Genomic DNA, 22,587 nt, shown 5'->3' on the forward strand with positions numbered 1-22,587 from the left:
TGTGGAGGGGCAGATCAAGAAGAGCCCTGCACAGCCCCAGCACACCCTGAGCAGATCCAGGGGCACACCTCCCCCCAGTGCCCTCCTGGATGAGGGAGCAGCAGCAGGAGTCACCAGACCAGCGGGAGCCACCAGATCAGCGGCTCCTAGATGAGCAGCATGCAGCAGTGGGAGCCACCTCCACCCCCCAGACAAGACATGCTGCAGCTCCGTCCCGCACCTTCCCCTGCCCCACTTCTCCCTCACTGCAGAGGCCTTCATCTGCCCACCCCCCATACCCCTTCCATCGCACCAGACTTACCAGTTACACACAGCTCTGAAAGCTCCTGGGCTGTGCTCCTCGCTGCCTACATGCTGCACCGTGGCTGCACACATGCACGGGCATTTACTGGCCAAATTATCTGCCACATCAAGCTGATTTCCAATACAATCCATTTTCTTTATACTGGTGCCAATCCGATATCGGACCAATGTATCGGTGCACTTCTACTTACTACTCATCAGTCTCAGTCCTTTAACTACAGGTTCATAACTACCCTTGGTAATTATTTACATCTCTGATGGCAATGGCAATAACAGTTTATACTCACTTTGCATATGAATAAATAACTGCACAGATACAAAACCAAAGAATTCATCTTTTATCTTGTGAAATTATCAACACAAAAGCAGACTCCTAGGGAAAACTAGAAAATTTAGCATTTTCCCCTCACTGGCAGGGAGATACTGCTAACATTTGAAATTTACTACATTAAACGGCACATTGCAAGCACTATTCAAAATGAAACACCCTGCATTAGCACCTTGAGAAGATATTAACCTTCAGGCTCTGATTCAGGGAGAACTAAAACTTCATTTGACAATTGCCCCAAAACAAACTGTTGATCAAGCTATTATAATCCATATCCCATTCATGAGTGACAACAGTGATGTCTGAATTAAGAGCAGCACAAATCAAGGACACACAAACCTCACTCATTACAGCTAAAGATTAAATAAATTATCAAATGGTAAAAATCAAATGGGCAGAGAGAAAAGTCAGGACAACTTCATACACACATCATTACTTTTTTATTTGTTCATGATTACAGTTTAGTAAGTATGACAACATGGTTTACAATAGTTAATGGTGACCCAACATATAAGGAATGTTTGCACCAAGGTCATCCAATCTGATCAAGCAAATTAGTACTTATTGGAGAGTTCAGTAAGGAAGGATTACACTTGTAGTAAAAAAATGAAAACAGTCAATCAGATGTAGAAAATTACATCTGTGTTTTAAGCACAAAATAGAAAATTATATGTGCTGCTGAGAGAAAAGCATGCAGCACCTTTGAAACCATGTGAATACTGTGCATGTTTTCCTACCATGAGAAGCATGATTCCATGGAAGAAGCACAGTGATAGGCAGAATCTCATGTGAATTCAAATGTGCTTATCAGCACTGTCAGTTTAGGGCAGATCACAAACCTTCATAAGACTGCCTTTCATAATAGCTGTTTGCCAGAAACAAACAGAGGGTCTAAAATAATGTTCCAAGTTCATATCATTTATGCTTATTCAGAGTGCTGCTTACATGTCCTACAGGGACCCAAAAAACCAAATTTTTGCATGGGAGTTTCAGTCTAAAAAAAAAAGGAGCGAGTAGTTCCATTTATTTCAGTGGGGTCACTCATCCTGCGCATTGTTAAACCTTTCAATCCCAGGAAAAAAAAAATAAAAGCCTTACATCTGATTTACGAAGGAGAAATATCTCATTGCTGAGCTTATATACAAAATGCACACGTGTCAAACTCAAGATCAGGAGGCTTGGTCAGGGAAAACCAGAAATTTGGCTCTATTGATGAAGTTCCCCAAACTGCAGAACAAACATACCTTTTTTCCAGGTCTTTGATTTTCTCTCTCAGTGGTGCAATAGCCTAAACCAAGAATAAAATTAGTTCTTTAAAGCCAAGATACAGGGATTTACAGGTCAAAAAATACCCATGTAAAAATATTTTGGGATAAGGATGGATAAGATGCATTTCATCTTAATAACTACAATCAAAATAGTCCAGCTAAAGAGAACAACTTACATTTTATGCAGTACTTTGTGAGCCAAGAGATACCAACACTTTTTTTTTAAACAAGAAAGAAATAAATCTGATATAAAAAAAACCTACTATGTGTACAGAAAAATCACTTAGTCTACCACTGTAAACAACACATCAAGCATGTACAGTTGCACTCTGAAGTAATAATTGAGATCAGTACTAGTGCCACCTTTTTCATGCAGGGAAATAGAGGATTACAGAAAGAAACAGTTTAGGATCACAGGAAAGCAGGGATGGAAGGGATCTCACAGAGTCATCTAGTCCAGCCCCCTGATCAAGGCTGGATCACCCCTGATCACCCGTGGTTGGACAGACAGTCAAGGGTCTGCCCAACCTACTCTTGAAAATTTCCAGGGATGGAGATTCCATAACTTCTCTAGTAGCCTGTTCCAATGCTTGATCATCCTCAGTCAGAAAGTTCCTCCTAATCTTCCAACCTAAATTTCCTCTGCTGCAGCTTGAGGCCATTACTCCTTGCCCTGACTCCTACAGCCATAGAGAAAAGCCCATCTCCATCTTCATTGATGTATTTGAAAGCTGTTACCAAGTCCCCTTCAGTCTTCTGTTCTCCAGACTAAATAACCCTAGTTCTTTCAGACTATTCTCTTAAGTCATGATTCCAAGGCCCCTAATCATTTTTGTTGCTCACCTGGACTCTCCAGTCTTTCCACAGCCTTCTTGAAGTATGGAGACAAAAACTCTCCAGGTGAGACCTCAGTAATGCCCAACAGAACAGAAGAAACACTTCCTAGTTTTGCAAGTGACACTTCTGTTAATACAATCCAGTATACTGTTGGCCTTCCCCCACCCCAACAAAAGCATGCTCAGATTCAGCTCGTATTCGACCTCCAGGTCCTTCTCTGTAGCACTGCAGACTAGCCAGTCATTCGCTCATTTCTCCAGTCATTTGCCTCAGATAAGCCAAAGGAAAGAAGAAAGCAACACCTGTTACTGTTTAGGACGGCAGCTGGAATACCCTATTTGTAATTTGGGGGAAACATATGAGGACAGAATATAATTGCACATGCTAAAATACAGCCATCATACCAAGACTAAATTACCAGAGGACACTGAAGAGCTACAAGCAGTCCATTCCCCAGATTTAAATAAATGGTTGGGGGGGGCGGAGGTGTTCAAAATGTAACATTATTTTGTAAACACCTCGGTCACCCTAAGACTTTGCTGGGAAAGGCAGCATATAAATGAAATGAATAAATACATTTTGTCAGCTAGTTTTTTAATCACCATATCCTATTAAAAGAAATGCAAAAAAGTCACAGAAGCATTAATATATAAACTAGTTTAACTTCTTACATTTCTCTCAGCATGAACAAGCAGTGCATTAATAATGCAATGCTAAACTGAAGTTTCAAATAGTGGGAATCAGTTTTGGAACTCATTTACTTGCATGCCATATATACCTTTTCCCCAAAAATCAGCCATCCCAAATTGGGTTGTACGTTTTCAACTGGAAGACTTATTTCTGGACTGGGATGGAGGCATGCAAAACACTGTAAGGGCAGCCAAAGGCTGTGCTGTTTTCCTGGGCTCATGCAGGAGAAGCGGAGTCCAGTTCTGCCCTCTCCTGCCAACTCCAGAGTTCAAGCTTTAAAACTACCACTGTCATACTGGCAGCAGCTTTTGGTGAGCTTGTGTTATAGCAGGGAACACTAAAAAAAAAAATTTTTTTTCCCCTCTTCATTCTACCTTCCCTAAGCAAGGTGTGCGTATTATTTTGCAAGCATATGGTGTGTAAGAAAATCAGGTCTTTTTCTTGGCCTCAGGCTTTAAAATTTAAATTTGGACCCAAACATAAGCTGATAGTATATCTTTAGGGATCTCCAGAGATGGCACAAAAAGTATTGACTACTAACAACAAATTAATTTTCAACAAATTAATTTTTGCTACCCAAACAATGGGTTAGATTTGGACAGTTCTTTGTCCAAAGACTAAAACAAACATGTTTGTGTTAACAAGCAGACTACAGTAATTTAGGCTCATTAAAAACCTAGTTCAGTAACTTGACTCACATTGATTAGTACCTTAAGTGAAACCATTTGAGTCACTTGTGAAGTAGTCCCACCACAACTTATGTCTAGTTCTGGAAAGATGTAGAGAACCTTTACCTAAGAGATTCTACAGTAACTTTTGCATATTGGGTACCCAAAGCATTTTATGTCTGATCAGTCTTAAAAAAGGCATTTCCAAATCCAAAAACTCCTACTGAGGTTGCTTACACGGAACAGGCATAAGAGAGAAACAAAGCCTACTGAAATCAACATTTCAAAGTGACAATTGCTATACAGTTCTCTTGAAATCCACCTGAGAGACTGACAAATTAGAAATATACCCTGCTGACACCCTCACCTCAAAATGTGGTCACACAAAATAGGTACCACATTGTATAAAGGATCTCCATATATGCCAGCTAAATTTTACTTTTTCAGTATTACTGGACTGGATGCCTAGTATAAAGAACCATTAGGTTTTTCTATGAAGTCCATCATGGTAATATTTCACCACTAACAACTCATTAACATGGTTATGGGTTAGATACAAAACAATGTTCATAGGTTCAAAGTTAAAAACTGTAAAAACTCATTAAATTTACTTGGTTTTTTTTTCAGAGGTGGTAGAGAAAGTAATTAGTACAGCAATCCTGAATTTAGTAAAAAAGGCTTAATTCCCAGCAGGACCTTATGACAAACAGAACTGGATTTAAGATTTTCTGAGGGAAAACAAAGTTATTGATTAGTGCCAGAAGTTGGGTACATAACAATGAAGAACAACGTAGATGCAAGAAGTATGCTGAATCTTATATTAGTGGAAAATAGGAAAGAAGGTAAAATATTCTGATCAGAGGGAAAACAACAAATGGGGAAGAAAACAAGGGCAAAAGAAGATTATTATACACCTAGGAAACTAACCTCTTCTATCTTATTTTCAACTTTCTGGTCCCCATTGTCTTGAAGAGACCTATTGGAGGAAAAAAACAAGTCATGAAGGCAAGAGCAATTAGATTAGACTTCCAGTACATTCTGGATGTTTCCAAAAAACCCTCCCCCACCATTCACAGGGAAATTTATTTCAGATATTTTGGAATGGATTCTGTAAAAATACTCAACAGAGCAAATAAACAATAGATCTTTATCTAATCCCTACCAAAATCAATTCCCCTGACTTCACGTAAGACTAACAAAAATCACTATCATAGTACCTTACTTCAGTGCAATGCATGCTGGATCAGTCACCCTTTACAGAAGTAATTTTGTAGTGCATTTCCATGACAAGTGACTAACATAACTGCTAAGGATCCATATGTACTGATACTCAACTCCTCAAATATGGAAACAAAACATTTCCCTTATTTCTAAATGTGTAAATTCAATCTCGGTTAAGAGAGTACGCTGGGATCGTCTTACCTTTATAAAAAATATTGCAGGCTAACAATACCTTTAATTCAGTCTCAGAAAGTGCCGTGCTTTCAGCAAGGTTTTACAAAGATTTAAGCAGAAATACTATAAATAATTTTATTTAACATAGCAGAATAGCACCTGAATCACTTTCACCTATAGGTGAAAGCATCGGCTTTGGGAGGTCAGAAGGAATCAAAGCACATTTTTGTCTTTAGAGAAATTAAATCAAACTCTGAATATACAAGCACACAAAAAGGCATCAAGTAGGAAGGTGATATTTTAACAAAGTCATTTTTCCAAAGTACGCCTTGTATAGGCATTAACATTTTTGATGCAGAGTCAAAAGTGGCACTACAGCTCCCCTATTAGAAAATACTGGAGATGTTCACTGGATGCTGAAATGCAACGCTGCAATTACGTTTATTAAAATTAACTCATGTTCTGTAAGCTGAACTTGTTAATTTTTTTCAGTCATATTCTTCATTAAGCAGAGATGTATTCCTTAAAAAGATACACCATCCATTTAGCAAAGGTACTTACAACAGAGATGAGTATTTCTAAATTTCAACTGAAAGAAAAGCATGCAGAAGCCTAGTTAAAATGGTCACTTGATGAGCAAACAAAAACAGTTGCTTCACCTAAGTCTGCCTAAGTGAGGTGAAGCCAGGCTATATATTTGAGGCAGTCTCTTCAAGTTGCCTTATAAGCCCAACTTCATTTAAAGGCTTAGTGGTAATATTTAGTCTTTCCCCCATATACAGCTCAAAACAATTAGTTAAATTCTTCCTTGGACTAAATCATTTCTAAAAACTTAAAATATAAAGTTATAAGCTAAAATAATATATCTAGCTTAGGTGATTTTGCTTAAGTATGCATGGATTCTTGTTTAAGTTGCATTCTGAAAGGAAAATTATGAACTTATTCAACAGGCTTTATAAGTAGCAAGTTTTTTCCATACTAGAGGTTTCATGGGCATCCTACACAAAATGTACTTCTTTCAAGTAAGACAGAGCTCCTTTACTTGGGATCTACAGTCACTACACCTAAGAAAACAGAGGGTCCTTTGTTAACTTGACACACACATGCCACGGTGTTAGAAATCAGGGTAACGAATCCTCTGGAAAACTATCTTAAGCCAGTGTGTCTGCAACAAAACCTCCAATGACTCCAGTACTTTTGTCTCAGTAAAGCCAGTAGCGTGGTCTCCAAACAAAATCCATCATGTCCCAAACAGTCACTGCAGCAATAGTAGCAAATGCCAGCCTTATCATTCCAATAATCAGTTTATTGTACACAAGTGGCACTGTACTCCACAGGACATATTTTATTAAATGCTTTTCTCCAAGCAAACAAAATTTACAGTTTTGAAAAATTATCTTTAAAGGAAATAAACTTTTTCTTTATGCTAAATAATTATAGAAGCTCCCAAAATATTTAAACTTCTGAAAGCTATCTTAGAAATGGCACTTCCTGCAGTTGGTATACATGCCAGAAGGGGGTATCAAGTGCTGGCACACTGCAGTTTCATTTTACATAATTTTTACTCCCAACATATACATGTAGCTACACAGAGGGTGTCTACACGTTGCCCTATAGCAAGGTTGTTACTGAGTCATACTTTGCTACTTCCTTTTGGAAGTACTTTTGGAAGTACTAAAGCACAGCACAGTAGCAGCCCATACTGTGCCACACGCATGGTACATGGTTCTTCTTAGCAGCTACTTCAGCATAGTGGCACGCTATAATGGTACACCACTACAAAGTAACTGCTGGCCATGTGTCGACACCTGTGGATGCTACAGCAATGTAGTGTCATGTGTAGACGTGCCTAGGCTGGACCTATGTGCTTCACTTCTAGGGAATGATGCCAAAGGGCTCTCTGTCTTCTAAAGATTCATTGTCCCTTTGACTCCAAAGGGACTTCTCCAGGAAAAGAAGGAAACTAATTTTGACTGAGTCTGTACTGAGCTGCCTTACCTCATAGTGAACCCAGTGCCTTACCTCATAGTGAACCCAATCCCAAATCACATGCAGCAGCAAGACTTTCTCATGTACAATGGTTCAAGTGGACCCGACTCTTTCCCAGATATATCTAAGTGCCTTTCCATACCTCTGTAATAAAGGGAATGACCAGTTGTGTTTTTCCTCCCTACTTGGGCTACATCCTCCCTACTCTGGCTACATCTTCCCCAGATTAGCTTATCCTAGATGCGAGCAGCAACACTGCTAAGACCTATTCAAATTATCCTGTCCCTGCTTATAATGGGGACATTTAGGTTTTTCTTGTCTTGCACTAAATCAAGCCATTCTATAAGCCTGAAAAGACAAAATGATTGAACCAGTTCAAAATGTCACAGATTGAGAACTGGTTTAAAAGGGTTATGGAACAGGATGCAAACAGATATAACAACCGAACCATTCCCAAAAGTCATTGATTGCAAACTGGTTCCCAATCACTGTGAAGTGTTATGGCTCTGATGCCAGGAAGTGGAGTAAGCAACCACCTCAACATGCGTTGCAATGGACAAGCAGCAAGGGAAGGAGAGGTTGCACACATGCTTTGAAAGTCCCAGTGGGTGACCTGTGGCTGGAGGCCTTTCCCTTGTTTCCTAAATATGATTGCAATGAACTTCAATAACCTGCAAATGACCAAAGTGTGTAGTCTGCTCATGTGACTTGGAGGGAGGGTGGGGAAAGAGTACTCAGACTTATGCTTTTTCGTTTCCAGGGGTTGAGAAAGTGGGGAGGCATGATGGCTGGAGGTGGAGAGGCTGCAGTCAGGGAGTGACAACACAGCTGATTGTTAGAAAGATAGCTTTTATTGAACAAGCTGTGGAAGGGAGCTCATTGATCAAAAGTCACAAGAAAAAGGGGAAAAAAAGAGCAACCAACTGCAGTAGTGACAATGTGTGCATGTGTATTGCAGGAAGAGCAATATAGTGTGGGATACCTGGAACACTGACCAGATTTGTGTCACAGAATGCTTATTGTCCACACAGAACTAGAAACTAGTGCCACTAAACACTTGATTTGTTCCAGGTACATTTAAACCAATTTAATCCATCTACTTGAGGTTTAAATGTTATATTTTTCTATGTCCTATGAGTCTTTCCCAGTGAATTATAACTCATCAGGTGTTGAGGAGAATATCAGGAGAATAGTGGGGGAAAGGCACAGAGGAGGTGGCAAAAGGTAAAAACTGTTGAAAGTAGAATGAAAGCAGAGCCCAGGTTCTAACCTGAGTCCACTTAACTCAGATCAGTTTGCATGTGTGAAAGAGAAAGGGGACTTTGACAAAAAAAGGTAAGCTGTTGAGTTGAATCTGCAGTGAAGACGTTCTTTGAGGTTGCAGACTTTCTTTTTTTTTTTTTTTTTTTTTTAATTAAGCAGGAATGTGTTCTGCAACTATATTTTTGCTAGCTGAAATGCCAGTAACTTTGCTTCTAGGCTTTTTGTTTTCTTCTTGTTGCTGCGTGATGAAGGGAAAGGTAACCTTGCTTCAGATAAAGATACTGATGCAAAAGTAATATGTTACCTCATGTTGACAAAGTTTCCCCATACAGCTGAAAGAGAAAAAAGAAAACAAAACAATATTAATATTACCGTTTAATAATAAAATGAGCCACTTCTCAATTTTATATCATGTTTGCATAAAGAGATTTGCACAAGATTATACTTTATGACATGTATTAAGACCAATCGTCTTCAAATAGGTCACTTATCAGAACACGTTCTATATGGTAGGGGAAAAAAACTGGAAAAGTCAGATGAGGCTCTCCCAACATTATAAGAAAAAGAGTTTGGAATCAGATTCTGGGATATTCTAGATAGAAACCTACAGCTAAATGAATGATGTACTTTCCTTCTTTTTTCCCCCCCTTTTTTATTTTATGCACCATAAAAGCATACAAGATCATAATCACTGAACTGTGATTTGACAAAGCACCAGCTAGACGGCCCTCAATCACCAGGGATGAAAGTGTACACTGAATGAAGATGGGGTACAACAGGCATGTGGCTATTAACTGAGCACCATGAGCAAGAGGACTAAGCCACTACCTCAATTACCGCAGTACCCAAGTAGAACACTGGGCACGCAAACATTGTGCACTAAAAATAACACCAATCTCTCAAACAGATGTGATGCACACACTTCAGAGAGGTCAGAGTTGCATTTCTTAATTTCTGAATGCTTCACTTGGCAACATTAAGCTTTTTCATGTAGCTTTTTTAAAGCCATATAATGCAATGCAACAAACAACTGCTGTTCCTTTCCTTATTGTCATACAGAGAAATAAAATACCATAGTCTACCAAATCGACTCATTAAAAACACATGCATGCACATGCACACCCACCCCTCTTCTGGAGATGTTCAGGGCATAATGATTATAGTAAGGGTATTAGAACCATTGAATTTGTTCCTTAATACTTTCAATTGGGAGGGGAAACATAGATGAACTTACAGGGTTATTAAATTTCAAATTATTAACCAGACAATTTTGTCCATCAAGGTAAATTGACTTATGTTCTGGGGTTCCTCTCACAAGCATATAACTAATGAATTTCCCAACAATCAAAACACAAATAATGTTAATAAATCTCCAGAACCCTTTTTGCAAGTTGCCCTTGCAAAAAGGGATAAGCACCCAAATTAGTAGGTTCTTAGCAGTAAAGGATATACAGTTATGGTATTAAAACAAAGTTCCCGAAGTCACTTCAATTGTCAGACAGGCTGCTTCCATCCTTGAGTGGTCTAACAAATAAGACATCCAAGCATAACTATCTCGCTACAGGCTTGTGTCTAATTCCTCGGGAATATTATCTATTTACAGCCCCCAAGCGTGCAGCAAAAGTACTTTATAGAAACATAACTAAGACAAAAAGCCCAGAACAACATTTACAGCACCTGAGGCCTTCAGGTGATACCTAAGAGGAAACAACGCAACAAAGCTGAGAAAAGGGTGAGGCAACATAATAAAATGCACTTACTACTTATGTATTTGGAAAGAAATAAAATGTTCGTATTACCTACACAAAGTCTTTTAAGGAATTGAGATGTTTATGTTGTTAGGAGCTACTTAAATGGGGATGGTATTTAAATAGCCTTCAGAGAGCATTTCAGACATGGTGTTAGCACGAGTGTTGTCACTGAAAAAAGCTTGCTTTACAATGAAGATGGCTACCTCTGAAAGATCCCCAGTTAAGACTTGACACTTTTTACTTAAACTAAACTATGTCAAAGTAAACCCCGGGAGGTGAGGTTACAGCACTGACCTATATTATTTAAAATGAAGTGAAAACTACCTGAGAGTTGTCTGCACTAGGATTTTACCAAAGTCAGAGTGGAGTTGCACCTTTTAGATCAACTGAATCAGAGATGCAGTTAAATATCTTTTTCTTGCAGCGAAGACATAGCAAGAGCAAGGCAGGCTGTAGAGCAGTAGTGAACCGAATTCTTGTCTCCACTATTCATATTTACAACAGATTATTTTCCTTAACTGCAAAATCCTATAAGCCAAGATATAAATTTGTTTTCAAGTGGAAGACACAAAATTTGGCTGGTAAAGAAGAACCGGTGAAAAGGAGAGGTGAACCTCAAGACAAAAAATCTTGAGTTTTTCACTTTGCTGTTCCAAAATGCTCACTGCAAAGTGAGCTCCAGTATAAGAAAGTGGCCTTTTAAAAGTGGCAATGTAAAAATGCTTTGCTACATCTGAGGTGGAATTTGGAGTGCAGACTTAATGCGGAGAACAGGAAGAGAGCACTCAACATGTAACACCTATACTTTTCTTTCCCCAAATGCATTCTGCTGCGATATCACAGCTACTAACCAGCACCAAGTGAAGAGCAGCAAAGTTTCCCACTTTTCTATATTAAAAGAGAATGTCTGCAAGTGCAAATTGTGGGGACACAGCAGCAACTCCATGTTTATGGCACTGACTCTTCTGCAAGGATTTCCTTTGCATTTCACATATAACAAAATATCACATACCACTTTCCTTGCATTAGCCCTGGGGGGCAGGAGGAGAGGGGAACTTTTGCTTTGACCTAGTTTAGCTTTCCTATTAAGAATGTATTCTCTACCTTCAGCCAGTGTACATACCTGTATACCGTACGCATAAGCACTGCGTGTAAGAGGATTTTTTCCCCCTGCATGTTGTGTTTCTGTGCATGTGCAAAACTCTCTCATGGAGGGGCAGAGCTCACATCAGGCATCCTCTCACCTACATTCTGTATAGCTCTTATCTTAGCATACCTAGCAGACACCAACGGGACAGAACTTTCTGCAACCGATTCAAACCCCCCCCCCACAAACCTGACCTAGTGGGTAGGTCCCTCCTCTCATCTTGAATCCAGTAACTCAGGGGAAAGCACTGACATCCTGAGCAAGTGGGAGGCTCAGGGTGTTTAAACCCACATTTCCTGCTTCCTCTCAAAAAAAGGGCCCTGACAACCTGAATAAGGGGCTGTTGTGGAGGGGGATGGGGGGAGCACGTTCCACCTTTCTTGCTTCTTTGTGTCACTTCAGAAAATAACTCAAAATTTCACTAGGTCACAAAGAGGAAGGGAGACTCCACAAGCCCAGTCATTAGGGCACATCCCTGGGTATCAAATCTATTTTTTTTAACATTAAACAGCCATTAGATAAAAAAAAACACAAACAGCCCCTGGAGCAGTCACCTTGCATGTCCTAAGCAACGTGGCCTCATTTAATGGTCTGTGCAAGGGAGAGAGAAATTGTAATTCCATTCTAACTGCCTCTGATCTCAGGCAAATCTCTCAACTTCTCTTCCCTCTCTGGAAAACAAAGATGGAGTTTTGCAAGGATTACTAGAACATGTGCTTTTAAGATTAAAAATGTAATCATAAGCACTCATCATTATTGCAGACCTTACACTTTTAAAAAAAGTTTCAGCTTGTGAAAAGAAAGAATTTGGAGAATGGGATAAAACTTTTGCCGCTGGGAGACAGGAGGAAGGTTTCTAAAGCAAGACACTACCATACTTCTTAAAACCTGAGCTGCTTGAATCTTTTAAACAAAATGTTAAAAGTCATGATTCTCAAGAGACTCAAACTCCCTTTTACCTCTTGCCTCTCAAGATTGAAGTTGTGTCCTTACAGCAAGTGCAATCTAGCAGTATTTTTTTCTCTTTTCCAAACCCTTCCTTCCCTCAAGATATACTACGTCATACATACCAAGTCAACTTTAACAAGAAGGGACCAAAAGGCAAAGTCCAAAGGATGCTTTTATTTCTGCTGAATAATTCATATTTATGGGAATTTTAAAAGTGGGCTCTCTAGAGGCATACTGAACATTTCCGACATCATGCTAATGGATTTATACAGATAAGATACAGCCACTTTTAAATATAACAAGGACCATTACAAAGACTCTCTCTTGTCTGGATGTTTTACTTAGGCAGGAGACTATGTGAGTTCAGGAATAAGAGTTCAATTATCTTAGAACAAAAAAACAAAAAAAGTCAGAAACTAAAAAATAAAAATGCCATGCTGCAACTTAAAAAACACCCTCCATTAAACTAACATCTGCTTATCTGTCAAAGTCACTTATCTGAGCACCTGTAGATTACAGGAGAAATGGATCATCTTTTTTAGTACATGGAATACAGAAACCAAGGTTTCTCTTTACTTAGAGAAAGCAGAGAATGTAGGATCTGGCCCTAAGAGTGTCATTGTACAGGATGTTTATCTGAGTTCCATCTGTGCAAATTATTAACGTGCAATGTATGTTTTTTCTATAAATTCCTTGTTGTACCATAGGCTACAAACAACTCACATACGTTACTGAATTAATCCCCAATATCCCCCACGAAGGATGAAAATATTATTCCCCTTTAAAGGGTGGGAAATAAAATAAGGTGGCTTGCCCAGTCACAGAGGATATCTCTGCCTTCATCACAGGTAATCCCTTCTCTCTCCCCCATCACATGTAAGAAATCAACAATAGTTGAAACAACTCATAGTCCACCCCAAAGTACTGCATGATAGTAAAAACATGCAGAATTTCAAGCCTTGTGCCATGGCATTAAACACAGCAGTTTCCAAACTTTCTGGGCTATGGAACCATTAAAAACTCTCAACATTACCTATGGACCATCATGCACCCTTACCATCTGATTGACTTGAATGTGGCAGAGAAGGACACAAGACAATCTAAGAACCAAATACCATACCTCTGTAAGACCACTTGTAGTCTACAGCCCTCATCTTCAGAACCACAAGCTTAGGGAGTTGCAGAATTCAAAACCAGATATTTTAACCGATGATGAGATTGCAAGGTCTGTCTGAGATTGGATACTACTTTGTACTACAGCTGGTGTTAAAAAGGGACTGCGGTAATACCGGCTTTTAAAAGAAGTGTTTCCATTCTTAACAGCTGTTTTGTACATCTTCAAATGACTGATAGTCTCCCGCTGACAATGATGAATGTCTTGAAACTCTTTCCCAATCTCTAGTCTAGTGAATTCAGCTGTTAATAATTACTAATTTCCCCCTTCTACCTTCTCCTTACCCCAACACAGCTAAACCTATGTTCTGGCCATTACCTTCTTGCATTTCCCTATTTAAAAAGTAGTGGCATACCAAAAAAGAAAGTCTGAATTGATATTGTTACCTAAAGTTTCCAGAGCAGAAATAACATTTGTTAGTGTCAGTCAGTGAAGAAATAATCTTCACTGTCTGCCTGTCTTGCATGCATACCAGCCTTTGGCTTCTTTACTATTCATTCCATCTAGGAAGAGCACACACCAACTGCAGAGGCTCCCAGCCTAATGAAGGGTTTTTAAATGCAAAAGCTTGCTAAAAATTTTTTTCCTAACTATTTACATTGGTGTAATAAAAGATATCAGATTCACCCAGAGAAATAACACCCTTGTCTGAAATAACATTTGAGAATTTAAAATGGATCATTTGATGCTAAATACTCCATCTAGGAAGCATGCATTAATATTAAGAACAATTTAATCTACATTCTCAAAAAGGTTTTGTTTTCTTTAGAATCTGCATGGTCACTCAGCAGGTAGTCTCCTGGTAATGACAGACTATTTGAGGAAAACTTGACAGACTGGAAAAGCATACAGGGAAAGCTTGTCAAAAATGGTGACTAGTGTACCAGCTGCATTAAAAGGAACCTACTTTAATTGCCTTGTGGATCCCAATTAAATCTGTAATTAGCCATTACAAAACAAAGGACTAGCCAGAGTATATATTGGTAACAAGCAGAGACATATAATAATCAGGTGTTCCACAGTAATCCTCAGCTCAGACAATAATACTGTTTTTCCCATACAAATATTAGGGGAATTTGTGTGCTGAAGTGACAGTATGTTGCAAACTAACCAGACTGAAATAACTTATAAAACAGCACACTTTTGGAAGAAAAAAATAAGACTGATAATAATTGCATACAAATTTTCACATGGAGAAATAATTATGATCATGCCTTTCAGCAAGGTGTATCAATTTGTTCTTTTTTTTTTTTTAAAGTTACATTAGTTGCTTTGACTGTTAAGATTTTTAAAATATTTGTTCCACCCACACTGCACTGATAATGAACAGGACCTTGATAGATCCCTTCTCTGAATGAGACAGACTATGAATTTGGGCCTTCAGCTTCCCAGGAGGCTATCCTAACCACCTACAGAGTAAGGTGTAACCTACAGGGTATATTAACATGAGCTTTCCTCAACCCTTCCTCTCAGAGCCATTCCATTACACGTGAAATAGTTAATGAACAATAGAATACAAGTTATCTTCTAAGCCTGATGGCTAGGACTGGATTCTAATCTCCACTCCGGTAAACATTTAATTATTTAAACAAAGCAGAACAATGTCAACAGACAAGACTGACAGCATCTTACTCTGAATACTGTGTAGCCTGGTAGGTAAGGCACTCTACTGAAAGGTGGCATGTCAAACCTGTCACACAAGAAGACAACAAATCCGAGTCTCCCACACCTCAAGTACTGCCCTCTTGCAAAATCTTGTGCATGTATTCAACACCACTTAATACCCTGTCAAGCAGCTCCCTGAAAGTGCAGCATCCTCTCTCAACACAAATCACTGAGCATATGACATCACAAACCGGCCCATGGATAGTTTGGAGTTCTGCACTGCCCTGTCACACATGGTGCAGCTCTTCTACCTTGGTATCCAAGTGGTCCTGCATCTATAGAAATCTGGCCTGTACTTAACAGACAAATATTCCATCCAAATGATCACTAAGTTGAGGTGGGCTAGCAGGTTTTGTTGGGCTCTCCTTTTCACTTCCAAGCAGAAGTCAAAGTGTTAACAAACTAATCTTAGTAGTACCTGAACACAAAAACTGAGAGTTTGGAATTTGTTTTTCTATTCCATATCAACATGAGCAGTAACTGGGATGGCAGTAGAAGCTGACAGAACACTGAAAAGTCTTTCACTCCATTCTGTCCAAATCAGAGCTTGTGCTTTCATACCACATAGGTAGAACTTCAGCTGTTCACAAACCACTCTGCTGTTTGTTTCCAGCTTTAGTCAAACCATAAGCCCAAAAACAACTCTGATCATATATCACCCAGCTCCCTGGATGTCAGACCTTCCTAATGATAGGAAATAGACTGACCAATATCATTCAGAAGCAACCTTACCAGCTATGCCTGTACTGGTGAGGAGATGAGCTTTTGTATCCAAGAAAGCTAATACTGCTTTCAGGGGCTCACTAAGCTGATGTGAAGTCACCAGGGGAAATCAAATGCCCCACTGTGCTGAAAATCTACAGCAGCAATACTGTCAACTTTGCCACATGGATTTAAGAAGTTGGATAATATGGAGAAGGAATAAGTCAAAGGCTCCTGAGTATCTTGCTTTATGTTAACTGGTGTAACAGAGCCACACACACTGGAATTTTGCAATTCATTAGTTGCGTGACAATTGGCATGTTAATTGTGAGGGCTTGGCTACATTGAGCTAGCCATGTACTATCCATGGTTACATGAAAGTTGAGGCAGCTGCTATACAGTGAGAACATGTCTGCTTCTGAAGAGTGTCTTTAAAAGATGTGAAGGGATACCTAGAGCAAAACAAAATACCAACTGATTTCTCAGAATCTGAATGATGACAGGCACCAAACTAGGAAGAGTTCAAGAAATGACAGTAGCGACAGAGTTTGGGCTATAATGTAACTGCGATGGTTCAGGAAATATGCAAGAAGCAAGAATTCCAGGCGTTATCTTTTACTAGAACAGTTGTGTAGTTAGGGGACACATGGATAAGCTTTCAGTTATCTAATCCGGAGGTTCCCAACCTTTTCATGCTGAGGAGCGGCAAGCTGCGGACCAGAAGTGACCAGCACACTCAGTATAAAGAGAGATTATTTACCTCACCAAAGCAAGATATTTCTTCAAACAGATTTGAAGGCTTATGACCCACTTTAAAATCCTGGCTAAGATTTGTCAAAAGAAAGACTTCAAAGTCCACAGATAAGCATCTCAAAAAATCCTACCCTATAAAACCTTCATACATCTATGAGATTATTTCTACAATACACATAAAGCTGAGCAGATACCGCTCTTTACAGGATTCGAGTTTTACTTAGACAGCATAGTACAGGCTTGCAAGCTTGCATTTAGGCAAGTGTTTTAGAAACTCTGGACCATATGGTGTAAATAAACTACTCATCTTAATAATGACATATGTTTGACTCTTAAAAATATTGTGTTGATTGCTGTTTATTTACCACTCGCCATAATGAAAATGAAGTATAACATCTCACTTGTACTTCTGGTTGTTTTCATGTTCTCAGCACAGGGAAACTTAAGTTTCAGATTTTAAACCACATGCAGTTTTAGTTCTGCTGCTGTAGAAATATTCCTTTGGGGGTTTTTTTCACAAGATACAAATTGCAGGCCTTTCTGAGTGCACTGTATTCCTTGAAATCAGTTTAAATAAGTTTAATGAAACTGCGAGTTACAATATCTTGATGGGATCTTAATGGATGCTATGTCCTTACCTTCCACTTCAACAGAAGTTACAGAAGTCAATGAGTTCTGCAAGAAGAGTACATAATTACTGCAGGCCTCATTTTGCAACTAAGTAATTAATCTCTTTGGCAACTTCATTGTGATCCAAGGATTTTCTTAGAGAAAACAGAGATTGTAGCATCTGGCCATAAAACAGTGTTGTTGTAGATGTTTGTTTTTTGGGGGTCCTACTTACATCTTTCTAACTCTTTCAGGCTTCATCCACACTACATAGCTTTGTCAACAGGACTGAATATATATCTACACTCACAGTTGCAGCAGAACACCTTCTTTCCGATGGCAGAGGAACTCCGACACTGCAGTCAGAAACTGGCTTCTGCCACTACCCAGCAGGTCTTCTCCCAGCTGCAGCAGTGAAGCTGTGCAGTTCCAGCAGGAGCTGCACAGGTGGGCACATGTCCTGGAGGCTTCCCTATGCGAGTCCTGTCTGCTAGTACAAGTCTGGTAATCGACACAAGCCCTCATAGAGGCAATGTAGCCCTTTGGGAAGAACTTTTTAAGAAAAGGCATCTCTTATCAAATAAGACACCAAACCCCTTATGAGAAGGCTCACTTCCATTCCATGTTATCTGGGGCTTTTATATGTGTGCCTGCAAGCAATATTCCATCAAAACTTCAGAGGCTTGGAGCTCATATTTCCTAAAAAAGGTATTTGGATTACTTGTTCTGTGTTTCTTATGTTCAAGTATTAATGCTGTACTGTACTCCAAATATGATTCATTATGTAAGAACTATGAATGGGAATTCGTGGAAAGAAGGTTCATGGCCTTCAAACCCTTAATCATTTGAAAGAGAGTATTTGGGGGGGAGGAGCAAGAGATGCATTTACTGACACTAGCACAAGTAGCTCAGTTTCTTCAACTTCCATTCTATTTCAGTGTGGTATGATCTAACCACTTCCATGTGCTGTGGAAATTCACTGATATTCCAAGAAACATACTTTCAGGAGTGGGAAATAAAACAGAAAGTTTCTTGGAAAACTGCAACATTATCTTTTTCTACAGAAGCAACTGCTCAGTACGCTCTAACACCATGTCCTAATATACTTAAGACACAAGTCAAAACCAATGATTCTACTGCAGAGATTGACTAGAATAACCAAGTGAGATAGATTTACAAAAACCTTCTTCTCATGAACTAACTCACTATTTAATACATCAGGCTACCCTTTCCATACTGAACAGCAGCATCTCTCTCAACGGAATCTTCAGGAAGTTAAAAGTTGTAAAAACCTCGAAGCTTAGAGATTCAGGCAGCAAAAGTTTTTGTGGTTTCTTCTCCCTAACAACTGAAATTTAGTCACAAACATAGGAAATTCTGCCTGAAAAACATAATATTTTTTCCATACCCATAGCAAGTAACCTGGAATAACTCAGTGAGTTATAAGGCTACCCTAGAAGTTGCTGTTGAAACTTACATAATGTTAAAGATGACAGAAATATCCAATTAGTTAAAATGTCACGAGTTACTTGCTGCAGATACTGACATGCAATGAGACAGCAGGTTGCTGTCCAGGGTTGTTGTGGGGAGAAAGGTTTGAAAGGTGTTTCTCCGCACCTCTGCCTGAGAAGGAAAAAGGAAAACAATCATTTCCTAAATATGAAGAGCCTTAGAGACCTTTCTGCATACCCAAAACACCCCAGCAAATTAGTTCACCTGTCTGCCTCTGAGTATCAAAAGCTCCAGCTGCCACCAACTCAGCTGCCAAAGCCTCAGATCTCATCCCTGACAACTTCTACAGTCTTCACTGTCAATGTAAAACCTAGAGCAAGCTGAAGACAAAGTATACACCAACATAAAAACCAAACTGAATATGAAACAGTGCAAAACATACAATGGGCCTTGATGGAAAGGCGGAAAAGGTCCGGAAGGCAATGTGGTACTTTCCCCTTTCAACTGGGGGGAGTAACAAGCCACATTAAGTCTTTCAGTCACAACCCTAATTCTCCCAGTCACCTTTACGCTTCTGTCTAGATTCTTAGATCACAACAATGTACTCACTGCTATGCAGAATCAAAAGGACAGGTTTGCATCTAAAGGATATTAAGCAAAATACAGGACACGAGATATGATCCAGGACCTGAGAAACTTTGTCCTAGCCTTAATATTATTTCTAAACCATGAATACAGTCTGGCTCTCTAGTTTTGCAGACCACCAAGCACAAACACATCTCTGCACAGACAGGGTGTTTCATTGCCCCCCATGCAAGATACACCCTTGAAAGGCTGTCACAGAGGCTGAAATCCGCAAATGGACCCACACGGATTGGAAGTGAGCCTTATCTGGGGCTTTCACGTGTGCCTGCAAGCAATATTCCATCAAAACTTCAGAGGCTTGGAGCTCATATTTCCTAGTTTGCAAAAAAGGTATTTGGATTACTTGTTTTGTGTTTCTTATGTTCAAGTATTAATGCTGTACTGTACTCCAAATATGATTCATTATGTAAAAACAGTGAATGGGAATTCATGGAAAGAAGGTTCCATGGCCTTCAAACCCTTAATCATTTGAAAGAAAGTATTGCAGGGGGAAAAAGGGGGAAGACATGCATTTACTAACACTAGTGCAAGTAGCTCAGGCACCGGGCCACTTCAAAGCACTACTATAACTATTAAGGGGCCTCCCAGCACCAGCCCAGTCCTGGTTATACTTGAAACACTGCTCTGCTTCAGCGCAGAATGCGAATATCAAGGAGCTAAGACGCACGTGCATACGTTACAGGTGTGAGCATGTTGCAAGCACATGCATGTCCTGTGGGCGGCACACATCTGTTGTGTTGGGAGAGTTTTCCCGTTCTGCCTACATTTGCTTTTTTGTTTTGTTTTTTTAAATAACTGCAAGCAAGTGGAAAGCCAGGCACTTCAAGAGCCCACAGCACTTAGCACGCTGGACATGCTAAGGCCGAGTAACCTGACAGCAAAGTAAACACCCAGGGCTCCCCTGCCAGCTGCCTCCTTCTCTCTTTTGTCTCCCATCAGCCACTTGGGAATCTGGGCAGGTCTCATCCCAACCACACTACAGATGTCAGGGCAACAAGGGAGGGAACCAGGCACCCCTTAACCAACTGCTTGGGGGACTGGGTAGGACACATGCCCACCCAGCAGCCAGTCAGCAACAAAGGTGGGGGGCCCCCGTGGCCAACCCCAACTGGGGGGCTGGAAGGGGTCCCTCTGCAGCTGATCCCACCAACCGGGAAACATGAGCTCCCAGAAGTGCCAGCAGCGCTTCACCTGGTACCCTCACTCCCTGGACGGGACAGGGGGCACTGGCGCTTGTACCTGGCCCCCCTGTCTGTAGCCTAGGCAAGGAGCATTGCCTGTCAGGGGGTACACTGGAGCTCTCAGGAGGTACACGTGCACCCCCATGCACCCTCTACACATCACCATTGGGAAGGGGACAGTAATGAAGGGGCAAAGGAAAAACTCCCCCGGCTTTGTGCATTTATGTGGGCATGCACACACACGACGTACGAGTATGTCTGTGTCCCCACGTAGAGGGCCACACACACGCATTTACCCATGCACATCTGCCTGCCTAGATGTGCATGTAAGTAAACGCCTACCCGCACACGCATCCGTGCAAGTGCGTGTGCATGAGTATGCAAAAACACTTTTTCCAACTCTTCATTGCCCGAATATAAAAGACATCGCATCTCCCCAAAGACCCCGGCCTGCCGCCGTCTGGAGCCCAAGGCTGCTACAACCACCACCCCGTGCAGCACACGAGCACGGCAGTGCGCGTGCGCGCGGGTCCCGCTGCACCCCCTCCACCCTCCCGCCCGTCGCCCCCAGCCCCGCCACACTCACAGGCGACGTAGGCGACCAGGGCGATCCCCGTGAGCAGCTTCATCCTCCGGCGGTTGAGGGCGGCGAGGAGGCGCAGCAGCGGGCCCTTGCTCACCATCCCCGGCGGCTGGGGGCGCCCGTTACCGGTCGCGCGGAAGGCCAGCGCCGGGCCGGCCCCGCCCCGCCCGGGCCGCACAGGCGCACTGCCGCCTCTGCCAACCGAGAGAGGAAGGCGGGAGGGTGTTACTGCGCATGCGCTGGAACGGGCACGAGGCTGTTGGCTGCGTGGCTCGCGCGCTGCCTAGTGGTTCCCGGGCGGGTGCCCCCTCCCCGCGGGGTACACGCGCCGCCCGCGGTGGGGCGCCGGCGGGGAGCGCGTGTGGATGAGCATGCGCAGTCCTGCCTGGGTTACTAAGGCTCTGCGGGGGTGAACAGCGCTCAGGGAACCTGGTTTTCTCTGATTAAAAAATCTCCCGCAGCCTAATCTTCAGACAGAAATAACCCGAAGTCCACATTTTCCCGTGATTAAAATGAAACACCACTGTATATGTATGTATATATACTTATATGTATGTGGTGATCCATTTTAATCGTGGAAAAATGTGGATTTGAGGGTTTTATTCGTTTTTATTAGTTTATAGTTTTTCATTGGTTAGTTTATATAGTTCTCTCACCAAAAATTGGGGATTTTTTTTTATCAGAGAAAACCAGCATCCCTGGACATGAGACCACAGTGGATACCCAATGCCACAGCTCTGCCCCCGTGCCCATTGGCGACGCGTAAGGGGTGCACTTGATCCCCTGAGTGTGGTGGTGCACCCCTGCAAAAAGGTGCCGCTGACACTGCCAACAGTGCCTGTGGGTGGTTGTTGCTAGCCGCCTCACCTCCCACTTGCATCTGCGGGCAGTCCCCAGTTGTCACTGGCCATTGCTGACACTGCCGATTGCATTGGTTGCTGACTGCTGGTTGGCACTTGCCACCCCCTGCACTGCCTGCAGCCACCTGCAGGAGCTCACCGCTTGCCGCTGCCATGATCCCGCTGCCAACAGCGCTGCCACCACTTACGGGAGCTCACCGTGCCTCCCCAGCCTCTGGGGGCACATAGCATTCATGCCTGTGCCCCTTGGCACTGGGCATAGTAGGCTGCTTAGCACTGAGTAGCCTGGGTTGTGATTTTGGTTCCTGCTAGAGGACACGTTACCAGTGCAGGTTTCCCTCGATTTATGCAGGTTAGATTTATGCAAATTCGCTCT

At 41.3% G+C, this 22,587-nt stretch overlaps 1 protein-coding gene across 1 annotated transcript in view; it reads right to left on the reverse strand.

Moving 5' to 3' along the window:
• The window catches only part of UXS1 (UDP-glucuronate decarboxylase 1), an 86,019-nt gene extending 64,518 nt beyond the window's left edge, over positions 1-21,501 (reverse strand). Inside the window, exons 1-4 of the mRNA XM_019529588.1 lie at positions 21,355-21,501; positions 9,046-9,073; positions 5,022-5,070; positions 1,876-1,919 (exon numbers count right to left, since the gene is read on the reverse strand). Of these exons, the coding sequence (XP_019385133.1) occupies positions 1,876-1,919; positions 5,022-5,070; positions 9,046-9,073; positions 21,355-21,451 (218 nt within the window). The 5' untranslated portion in view covers positions 21,452-21,501. The remainder of the gene's footprint in view (positions 1-1,875; positions 1,920-5,021; positions 5,071-9,045; positions 9,074-21,354) is intronic.
• Positions 21,502-22,587: the final 1,086 nt, after the last annotated feature.

This window comes from Crocodylus porosus, unplaced genomic scaffold (assembly GCF_001723895.1).
Source record: "Crocodylus porosus isolate Cpor-Errol unplaced genomic scaffold, CroPor_comp1, whole genome shotgun sequence".
Lineage (NCBI taxonomy): Eukaryota > Metazoa > Chordata > Crocodylia > Crocodylidae > Crocodylus > Crocodylus porosus.